General features: G+C 42.3%; 1 protein-coding gene across 2 annotated transcripts in view; it reads left to right on the top strand.

The window, feature by feature from the left end:
- The window catches only part of LOC134327000 (serine/threonine-protein kinase MARK1-like), a 48,438-nt gene that overhangs the window by 13,384 nt on the left and 23,009 nt on the right, over positions 1-12,045 (top strand). For both annotated transcript variants that reach the window (XM_063009092.1, XM_063009091.1), the window contains exons 2-3: positions 5,794-5,979; positions 8,929-8,982. In XM_063009092.1, the coding sequence (XP_062865162.1) occupies positions 5,794-5,979; positions 8,929-8,982 (240 nt within the window). The remainder of the gene's footprint in view (positions 1-5,793; positions 5,980-8,928; positions 8,983-12,045) is intronic.

Raw genomic sequence — 12,045 nt, 5'->3', positions numbered from 1 at the left:
AGGGTGTTTCTGGGATGGGTAGATGTACTATCCAGGAATATAGTGTATATTGTGTCTTTAAAATTAAATATTAATGTTGACTAAAAAGTAGGGATACTTTAGTCCCCTTGAAGTACCTCACACTATGTTCTAAAATGCTGTTCTTTGCACTTCAGTGCTGATCACTGCAGCATTACAGCAGAACAGGGTGTGACGGCAACTTCGAAACCTGAGCCGAGTTTTGTTTTCGAGACCGAAGATGGACAGCAGCAGCTGCCCTGGTGTTCCCGATGGTGCTTAAACGACTCCCATTACGTTTTCTCCTATATATCCTAGAATGCATGCTTGTTTTACATTCTGGCATGTTATTCTGAATAATGATGAATCACTTCATCGCAAAAGTACAAGGACACCCAAACATCACATCCATATGTCCTTGTTTTAAGGCTCATCTCTGTTGTAGGATGGCTTTCCACTAGATTTTGGGACAGGACTGCAGGTATTTGCTTTCAGTCAGGAGTATTAATAAGATTGGCCACTGATGTTGTGTAATAATGCAAAATTCAGTAGCTCTCCCATCTTAAAGTTGTTGGATAGGGTTGTGATCAAAGATCTACTGTCCAGCTTGGTACAGATCAATTAAAAGTGTCAACACCATGGCATACTGAAACAGAAAATGACCTCCCTTAAAACCTTTCCACAAATCTGTAGTTGGAGACTGTCGAATGGCGAAGCATAATCTATTATATTTAAAGAAATTGTGATTGTTCCAAAATAGACAATCCAGTAGACACGTGGATTACAGCACTCCAGCCAACACTTACTATTTTTCACATTGAGCTTTGAATTGTGTGCAGATGCTTGACCATGAAAACCTCAAATGACCAGTTCTTACACTATCCCTGCATTTCAAAGCTCTACAGTTAAGGACGGACGATTCGTAAATTATATATGGTTCAGCACTCAGCAGTCACAGTACTCTCAGATCGTCAATACTCTCTCTTATGCGGGTTAGAAAGACAGTAAAAGCTTCACATAACAGAAAAAAACCTGCAAGACGGTCATCTGACAAAGTTGTGGTTGTGCACTGCTCCACAATGCAGCATTATCAGCACAGACATGATCTACATGGACGTCTCATCAGATGGATTACTTACCTTAATGTGTAGTAATTAAACAAGCATTTAAATAAGGTTCTTTGGAAATAAGTGATGAAGTTGAAAAAAAAAAAACAATTTATTAAGGTGTTAACCATTTGATGGTCTGCTTAACTATTTGGTTGAGCTTACTTTTAGTCTAGATACAGTGTATCACAAAAGTGAGTACACCCCTCACATTTCTGCAGATATTTAAGTATATCTTTTCATGGGACAACACTGACAAAATGACACTTTGACACAATGAAAAGTAGTCTGTGTGCAGCTTATATAACAGTGTAAATTTATTCTTCCCTCAAAATAACTCAATATACAGCCATTAATGTCTAAACCACTGGCAACAAAAGTGAGTACACCCCTTAGTGAAAGTTCCTGAAGTGTCAATATTTTGTGTGGCCACCATTATTTCCCAGAACTGCCTTAACTCTCCTGGGCATGGAGTTTACCAGAGCTTCACAGGTTGCCACTGGAATGCTTTTCCACTCCTCCATGACGACATCACGGAGCTGGCGGATATTCGAGACTTTGCGCTCCTCCACCTTCCGCTTGAGGATGCCCCAAAGATGTTCTTTTGGGTTTAGGTCTGGAGACATGCTTGGCCAGTCCATCACCTTTACGCTCAGCCTCTTCAATAAAGCAGTGGTTGTCTTAGAGGTGTGTTTGGGGTCATTATCATGCTGGAACACTGCCCTGCGACCCAGTTTCCGGAGGGAGGGGATCATGCTCTGCTTCAGTATTTCACAGTACATATTGGAGTTCATGTGTCCCTCAATGAAATGTAACTCCCCAACACCTGCTGCACTCATGCAGCCCCAGACCATGGCATTCCCACCACCATGCTTGACTGTAGGCATGACACACTTATCTTTGTACTCCTCACCTGATTGCCGCCACACATGCTTGAGACCATCTGAACCAAACAAATTAATCTTGGTCTCATCAGACCATAGGACATGGTTCCAGTAATTCATGTCCTTTGTTGACATGTCTTCAGCAAACTGTTTGCGGGCTTTCTTGTGTAGAGACTTCAGAAGAGGCTTCCTTCTGGGGTGACAGCCATGCAGACCAATTTGATGTAGTGTGCGGCGTATGGTCTGAGCACTGACAGGCTGACCCCCCACCTTTTCAATCTCTGCAGCAATGCTGACAGCACTCCTGCGCCTATCTTTCAAAGACAGCAGTTGGATGTGACGCTGAGCACGTGCACTCAGCTTCTTTGGACGAATAATGCGAGGTCTGTTCTGAGTGGACCCTGCTCTTTTAAAACGCTGGATGATCTTGGCCACTGTGCTGCAGCTCAGTTTCAGGGTGTTGGCAATCTTCTTGTAGCCTTGGCCATCTTCAGGTAGCGCAACAATTCGTCTTTTAAGATCCTCAGAGAGTTCTTTGCCATGAGGTGCCATGTTGGAACTTTCAGTGACCAGTATGAGAGAGTGTGAGAGCTGTACTACTAAATTGAACACACCTGCTCCCTATGCACACCTGAGACCTAGTAACACTAACAAATCACATGACATTTTGGAAGGAAAATGACAAGCAGTGCTCAATTTGGACATTTAGGGGTGTAGTCTCTTAGGGGTGTACTCACTTTTGTTGCCGGTGGTTTAGACATTAATGGCTGTATATTGAGTTATTTTGAGGGAAGAATAAATTTACACTGTTATATAAGCTGCACACAGAGTACTTTTCATTGTGTCAAAGTGTCATTTTGTCAGTGTTGTCCCATGAAAAGATATACTTAAATATCTGCAGAAATGTGAGGGGTGTACTCACTTTTGTGATACACTGTACTTGTGTAAAAATAAGCTGTATTTAAATAATCCTGTTTGGGCCGTATCTACTCCTTGGTTGACGTCTTAAACTTCAAATTATTGGTAGATGGTTTTAAGAAAACAGCTAGCAGCTGAAGTTGTATGATTTTTGTGATCAACTGTCTCAACTGTCTGGTAGAGGCTTATTAAAAAATACTGTGTGCGGCGCCCAGGTGGTACAGCGGGATAATCCGCTAGCACACCAGCACCGAGATTCTGAACGCCTCGGTTCGAAAGTCAGCGTTGCCACCGGGCAGCTGGGCGCCATCTAGCGGGCATAATTGGCAGTGCTTGCAGCAGACACGTTTCTGCTAGGGCGGGATGACCGGACTATGTGGGACTATGTGGATGGGGTCTTAAAACGATGTGTAGGGACCCTGATTAGCAGGTAGAGAGGCGCTTGTGCAGAGTGCATAGGTGAAAAAGGGTTCCGCTAAGGGCTCATCTCAAAATCTATAATAAACTACTTTAGGAAATGCAAACTACAGCTTTTTAAATGAAATTTTAAATATGTGGACGGGTGATTTCATTATATATCGACACAGATAAGTGAAGATAAGTAAAGAAGTTGGTGAAATCTTTTAGAATAGAAACACTTCAAGTTGCAAGTGATTTTTGCATTAGTGGGTTTTACTACAATATGGCCAAAAGTATGTAGACACCTGACTGTGAACCACCCATTCCATACAGAGCTCCTTCAACCCTTCCATCCCTCTTGCCTCCACTTATCTTGAGGTTAGACATCGTTGTTGGTCTGATTTGATTGATCATTAAGTTGTTTAATAGGGTTGAAGTCAGGGCTTCGTGAAGGCCACTGCAGTTTGTCCACACCAAGCTTGTCATGCTGAAACAGGAAAGAGCCTTCCCGAAACTATTGCCATAAAATCTGAGGCATATGATTGATTTTATACACCACTTACAAATCTTCAAATGTATTGGCTGAATCAAATCCGTCATTTGTTTTGCGGTGGGCATGAAAGAGAGATTCAATTAGGCTAAATTGCACCCAGACGTTCCTCTCATATTTCCTCACCGTCTATACTTCGTTCGCTTAGACGTGGTTAAGTAATATCTCGGTCCAACATTATTTTTCTGCCTTGCAGTGTTTTAAATTTGAGTGAGCCAGCATTCTCAGGCAGTTATTACTGAAGTTAACTGGAGCCAAGGAGCACTTAGAAGCTTCCACTGCAGCATTCAGTCGCTCAGATTTAGCTGTTAGTCTGTTTGTAATGCAGCGTGACCCACGTGTACTATGGTACTATACCGGGTGTCCGTCTTAGTGCAGTTTAGTTATTAGACCAAGCACTTGTAGGACAATCAGATTGTTTAGCTGTTTGACACATTTTGAAACGAAAATCTATGATTTTCGTTTCAAAATGTGTCAAACAGCTAAACAATCTGAATGCAACACATTCCAAAAAAAAGTTGGGACAGTAAAGCATTTACCACTTTGTAATGTTGCCATTCCTTTTCACCACACTTAAAAGACGTTTTGGCACCAATGACACCAAGCGATTTAGTCTTAAGATGTACAAAAGTACGGGGTCGTCGTTGTCGCATTCTGTATTGGGGACAGGTCAGGACTGCAGGCAGGCCAGTCCAGTACCCGTACCCTCTTCCTCCGCAGCCATGCCTTTGTAACGTGTGCAGCATGTGATTTTGCATCGTCTTGTTGAAAAATGCATGGACGTCCCTGGAAAAGACGACGTCTTGAAGGCAGCACATGTTGCTCTAAGACCTCAGTGTACTTTTCTGCATTAATGATGCCATCACAGAAGTGTAAATTACCTTTGCCAAGGGCACTGACACACCCAATACCATGACAGACCCTGGCTTTTGGACTTGTTGCTGATAACAGTCTGGAATGACCTGGAATGCTGATTCATCTGACCACAATACACGTTTCCACTGTGTGATGGTCCATCCTAGATGCCTCAGAGCCCAGAGAAGTCGACTCCGCTTCTGGACATGGTTAACATAAGGCTTCTTTTTTGCACAGTAAAGTGTTAAGTGGCATTTGTGCATGTAACTCTGTATTGTAGTGCTTGACAAAGGTTTGCCAAAGTAATCCCTCACCCATGTGGTTATTTCAGCTGTTGTTGAGAGGCGGTTCTTGATGCAGTTCAGTCTGAGGGATTAAAGATCACAGGCATTCAGCTTAAGCTTGCGCCCTTGGCCTTTACGCACTGAAATTCCTCCCGATTCCTTGAATGGTTTAATAATATTATGCACTGTAGAGGGAGAAATATGCAAATCCATTCCAATCTTTCTTTAAGGTACATTGTAAACATTTTAATCATTTTCTCACACATTTGTGGACAAACTGGAGATCCTCTGATCATCTTTGCTCATCAAAGACTCAAACCATGATTACAATCACCTGTTTGTAATTACATTATTATTTAGTTTTTTCACCTCATTACTAGCCCTAAATTGCCCTTGTCCCAACTTTTTTTGGAATGTGTTGCAGGCTTGAAATGCAGGAATTGAGGTTTATTAATAAATGAAATGAAGTTGAACAGACAAAACATGATTATCTTGGGTTCAAACTGTCTGCAATCAAATAAAAGTCAAAGTAAATGTAAGGAACACTGCAATTTTATTTTATTTCGCATTTTTCATACTGTCCCAACTTTTTCTGATTTGCGGTTGCACATATTTTACAATCTGATAGTGATCTAATACTCAGCATCCCTTCTATAAGTCCCTTCTTTAAATTATTGACCGTGCCATTTATATAATCCGACCTTAAAAGCTACCGAGTGGATGTAAATGTCACACACACAGCAGGCCACAGTGCTGATGTCTGACGGGACTAACCTGGCTTCTTTCTTCTCCATCTCCAGCACACGTCCCTGGATGGTTTTCCTGCCAAGCTGACGGGTCGCCAGGGGCTGCCGCGCTGCAGGAACTACGTGGGCTCCAGCGTGGACGAGCAGCCGCATGTCGGCTCCTACCGTCTGCTCAAGACCATCGGGAAGGGGAACTTCGCCAAGGTCAAGCTGGCACGGCACGTCCTCACGGGACGCGAGGTGAGTGAATTAAGGAAAAGTCACACTTATGTAGCAGGACATACAGATGACAGATTTACGTGCAAAAGTATGTGGACACCTGATCATGAGCTTGGTTGACATTCGACAACAAATACGAAGTGTTTCCACAATTTGTGCCCACTGTGTCTAAAGGGGATTTTTTAAGGTCAGGTGCTGATGTTGGCAGACGGCCTGGCTCACGGTCGATGTTCTGATTCATCCCAAATGTGGTCTTTAAGGTTGAGGTCAGTGCTCTGTGCTGGCCACTAATTTCTCCACATCAAACTTCAAAACATCCAAACATTTTTAGCACTGTCGCCTCACAGCAAGAAGGTCCTGGTAGATCCCCAGGTAGAGCGGTCCGGGTCCTTTCTGTGCGGAGTTTGCATGTTCTCCGCCTCTCTGCGGGGGTTTCCTCTGGAAGCTCCGGTTTCCTCCCACAGTCCAAAAACATGCAGCCAAGTTATTTGAAGACACTGAATTGCCCTACAGATGAATGGGTGTGTATATGTGTGTCTGCCCTGCAATGGACTGGCGCCCCGTCCAGGGTGTTACTGTGTGCCTTGCGCCCATTGAAAAGCTGGGATAGGCTCCAGCACCCCCCGCGACCCTGATTGGATAAGTGGTTAAGAACGTGAGTGAGGCCCTAATGTTGGCAGAAGGCCTGGCTCACGGTCAGTGTTCTGATTCATCCCAAATGTGGTCATTAAGGTTGAGGTCAGTGCTCTGTGCCGGCCACTAATTTCTCCACATCCAAACATTTTTAGCACTGTCGCCTCACAGCAAGAAGTTCCTGGGTTCGATCCCCAGGCGGGTGGTCCGGGTCCTTTCTGTGCAGAGTTTGCATGTTCTCCCCGTGTCTGCGTTGGTTTCCTCAGGGGGCTCCGGTTTCCTCCCACAGTCCACAGACATGCAGTCAGGTTAATTGGAGATACAAAATTGTCCATAACTGTGTTTGACATTAAAAAACTGAACTAATGAATTTTGTGTAAGTTCCTAAAAAGTTGGGACAGTAGGATAAGAGTTAGGTAAATGAAAACAAACAGCAATGATTCGCCAATTCATTTCGACTTGTATTTAAATTATGGACTTTTTAGCAACAGAAAAGCCTGAACTCAGAAAGAGGGAGTGGTGTCCACATAGTTTTGGCTATATAGTGTATCTACTATAAGATACTATAAGATACTATTTCTTTTACTACTACATATGTTGGTGAATTCCTAGAGAAAATCTGTATAGCAACTTTGTGGAAACAGTTTAGGGAAGGTCCTTTACTTGAAAGCTTAGGTTTGTGCAAACCCATACTGTACCTTTCTCCCTAGAGTATAGGCAGATGCATTGTGTGAGACTGGCTGCGTAAATAATGCACCACGACACACATTGCGTTTCCGTCCACTAAAGGTTGAATAATTTACAGCTAAATGTATTAACTCGCACTGCCATACGAAAACATTTGATAAAATGACACTTATATAACGACTCGCCTGGCTTAACCTTAGTGTGATTAGATTCTGGACATGGAGGTTTTGCTGTCACGTTGAACCCGAGTGGTTTTGAGCTGCAGAGAGGATGCACAGTCTGTCTGTTCACCTACCCACCGGACTGGAACCAAAAATAGCAGCCACCTGCACACGTCGTGCCTCTAACTTGCTTTCTTTTCCCGAGACTTTCTCTTTGTCCTTCGCCTCGCGTTGCCGTTCCCTCCATCGACGCCTCCCACACAAACAGTGCTGCCATTAAAGAGCTTATTTCTGACCTGACATTAACGCTTCCTCACCTTGTACTGTTTCAAAGAAGCACTTCATTATCATCGTCGGTAAAATACATGACTGTGTGCTTTTTTTCACCTAATTTCAGACACAATCAGCGTGCCTACGCATGGTGCACAAGCCTAAACACCCAGACAGCCATAACATTAAAACCACCTCCTTGTTTCTACACTGCCTGTCTATTTTATCAGCTCCACTTACCATGTAGAAGTACTTTGTAGTTTTACAATTACTGACTGTAGTCCATCTGTTTCTCTGCATGCTTTGTTAGCCCGCTTTCATGCTGTTCTTCAATGGTCAGGACCCCCACAGAGTAGGTATTATTTGGGTGGTGGGTCATTCTCAGCACTGCAGTGACACTGACATGGTGGTGGTGTGTTAGTGTGTGTTGTGCTGGTATGAGTGGATCAGATACAGCAATGCTGATGGACACCTCACTGTCACTGCTGGACTGGCCTGAGAATAGTCCACCAACCAAAAATATCCAGCCAACAGAGCCCTGTGGGCAGCATCCTATGACCACTGATGAAGGTCTACAAGATGACAAACTCAAAGAGCAGCAATAGATGAGCGATCGTCTCTGACTTTACATCTACAAGGTAGACCAACTAAGTAGGTGTGTCTATTAGAGGGGACAGTGAGTGGACACGGTCCTTAAAAACTCCAGCAGTGCTGCTGTCTGATCCACTCATACCAGCACAACACACACTAACACACCACCACCATGTCAGTGTCACTGCAGTGCTGAGAATGATCCACCACCCAAATAATACCTGCTCTGTAGTGGTCCTGTGGGGGTCCTGACCATTGACGAACAGGGCGAAAGCAGGCTAAAAAAGTATGTAGAGAAACAGATGGACTACAGTCAGTAATTGTAGAACTACAGTGACAGAAGTGCTTTTATATGGTAAGTGGAGCTGATAAAATAGACAGTGTGTGTAAAAACCAGGAGGTGGTTTTAATGTTATGGCTGATCGGTGTATAATGCACCTCGCTCTAAAATCCCCCCTTTTTGGACAAGAAGGCCCGGCACACAGTCATTGTTCCAACTACTCTTATTAACTCATCTCAAAGGTGTTAACTGGGGTTCAAACAACTTATTATTTATTTAATATAATTACAGAAAGCAGTAATTTGTAAACAATTTTACAGACATTTAATTAAACATTTCTTCACACAGGTGGCTGTCAAGATAATAGACAAGACCTACATGACCCAAGCAAGTCTACAAAAGGTAAAGCTTTTTCATTCCAGGCTATTTATTTAGTTTGAAACACAACCATGAATATATCAGCTACATAACCAGTACTAACAGCTTACTTTTAATTTAAATATAACAAATACTTAGCAAAGTAGCAAAGGGATCACAGGCCATCAGTAATTTGGAAGAATAACTCAGTCATGATATGTTGCTTTAATGTGCAATGAATATATGTGCCAACGTTTTAACCTTCTAATTAGGGTTTTTTTAATAACAGTTCAACTGTATGTAATGTAAGCTTTTATTTATTAATAATATCATTGCATGAGCACTCAGGTGGCGCAGCGGTTTATTAGTGTAGCACATCACCAGTGAGATACAATATCACTTGGTTAGCCATTGTAACGAACTTTATTCTACCTTTGTTGTTTAAAATATACATTCAGAACGTGAAACTAGTTTACAGTGTTTTCATTCAAGTTACTGTTCTACGTCACCTCTATGTAAACTACATTAGACTTACTTATACTTTGATGGGGAAGGTTAAGCTTGTTGGTTATTGCTTACATGTCGACCAGTGACAGTTGGTTATTGGTTTAAGTACAATTGGGACGATTTGCATCCTTATTCTATACTAATGTCTTATTACAGATTCATTTATTGGCATTGAGTTAAATAGTCCATGTACAGTACCAATAGAATTCTAAAATCCTTTGGCTGGGCCAAAAAGGGCCACACAACTTGTCATAACAGTCATTTAATTCTGTGGCAACAGGAAATCATTGTTTTCAAAAGCCTCTCACTAAAGTCTGAGTAAATGCTTCGATTTGTGGATCTGATGTCAGATGTCTGAGCCGAGGTTTCAAAACGTCATTTAAAGCGTTTAGAGAAAAAAGTCTCAGAAGTGGCCGGATGAGTACGGATACCTCAAACAATTCACATCTCTGTAGCAGACTCAATTCTCTATAAGATAAACAAGTCAGGGCTTCCTATTCTGGCTCCATGGTGCAATTTTGCCCAAATATGAGTCATAGCTGGCTATTGTTCTCTTGCCTCCGGGGCCCACATTTCATTTTTATCCTACTATTCTCTGAGTCATAAGGGGGAAGATCCACAAGAGTAGAGTATTGCAGTAAGTAGTTTAGATTCTTGATCAGTAAGTTTTATTTCTATATCCAAGAGATACAATATGACCAAAAATATGGACACTGTTTGGAAGCTGGGGTCAGAGCGCTGGGTAAGCCATTATATGGCGCACCTTAAGCTGATAGAGTTAGGGACCTTACTCAAGCCATCTGACCAGTGAATCAGGCCCAGGAACTTACTTAGCAGGATGTACCTCTGCTTTGTAGATTAGGTGTCTGTTCGAAAACCTAGTGAGCTGCCTTGCTGTCTACGGCCTACCTAAACAGCTGCCTAAGTAGAGAGGATTCTAATAAGACATTGAACTTATAAGGCAGATTATTTAGATGCACTACTTAGCCATTCAAACCAATGGGCTGAGGTGGCACAACCTGCTAGCATGCCAGCTAACATCTCCCTCCGTGTACCAAAAACAGTGAATTCACCGCTAAGGAGTCATCGGATGCTACCTTGTTTTTTAGTCAGATTATCGTTCAGAATTAAGGCACCTTAATTGGGACAGAGCCCATGACTTTTTTATTTTTTAAATATTCATAAAAAAGTTGCAAGTCATACGATTCATTTTATATTTGTTTAGTTTTACAAATGTATTGCATATACACTGCAGAATTTACAGAAGCAAGTGTTGCCCCAGTACTTATTATATCACTATTGATAAAATAACCTTTACATCACATCCAGGCATCTCAGAAGAGCCACTTATACAGGGATAGCTAAAACGGAGACATTCAGACGTTAATGCATCACCCCCCTCCTCCATCTGCCCTTGACTCACTTATTGATTTTCTATAATTTACCTCCCTGCACTTTTCCATGTGCTGCATTTAAATGTAAGCCTTTTCTTGGTACCTAGTGAGCTACGCTGTCCCAGAAATAGCAGTTTGCATTTCCAGAAGTGTTACTGGGAATATTTAGCCTCCATTCAGTTAGACATCTAAAAGTCTGCTTATGGTCCCTGAGCAGCATTCCAGAAGGTTGCTGAGTCATGGCTTAGAGGATGTTATAGCGAATAGTAAATGCAGTGGGGTGCTCGAGTGGCGCAGCGGTCTAATGCGCTATCCCACTAACTCTGAGATCTGAGTTTAAATCTCAGCTGTGCTATCGACCGGCTGGGTATCTCAGTAATGAGGGATTTCTCATTACTGCTGCAGTTGTAGCACCAGAGATTGTGAATAATGGAGAGCAGTGTGTGACAAGTGAAAAGAAGCAATTGGCATCTGCACACGTCGGAGGGGGTGCATGTTGAGTACAGCCCTTTAGCAGCAATAGAGGAGCTACACATTGGTAATTGGATATGACTAGATTGGGAAAAATAGTGGAAAATTCACGAGAGAGAGAGTAGAGAACAAAATCCCCACCACCACCAGTATTGATTTCAGGAGTTTTCCGGTTTTACTATTTAATTTAATATTTTTTTAGGGCGGTGGCACAACCTATCTTCCCAACTTTCTTTGGACTATGGTCCATCTGTGGGGCAAAAACAAGATCATTTACAATTTTGATTACATCTTGAATTTAAAGGTCCAGATAGTCAGCTTTAGTGAAGCTGTGTTTGGGAGTTGTTTGGGAGTTTGGCGGGCATTGGGTTTGGCAGTGAGCCTGTGGGGGGGTTCATATAAATCTATGATGTCATATATATCTATCCTAAACTACCCATAGCCCATGTTGGGTCTTTGGAAATTGCCAAATATTTGATTGACTCCCCTTAAAAGTGCAAAGTTCTTAACTTTTAGTATAGCCCATTTGTGTGGCAAAAACAAGATCATTCAATTTTGATTGAATCTTAAATTTAAAGGTCCAGATAGTTAGTGTTAGTGAAGCTGTGTTTGGGAGTTGTTTGGCAGTTTGATGTGCATTGGTTGGGCATAAGCTCTGTTTGATACCCACTTGTAATCTTCTCAGTTTTAAAATATCTTACCATCCTCTACGTTGTGTGTGCTGCAGTCACATGAA

The sequence above is a fragment of the Trichomycterus rosablanca genome, chromosome 14 (assembly GCF_030014385.1).
Source record: "Trichomycterus rosablanca isolate fTriRos1 chromosome 14, fTriRos1.hap1, whole genome shotgun sequence".
Classification (NCBI taxonomy): Eukaryota; Metazoa; Chordata; class Actinopteri; order Siluriformes; family Trichomycteridae; genus Trichomycterus; species Trichomycterus rosablanca.
The sequence above is the reverse complement of the archived record's forward strand: the minus strand, read 5'-3'. Positions and strand labels throughout refer to the sequence as shown.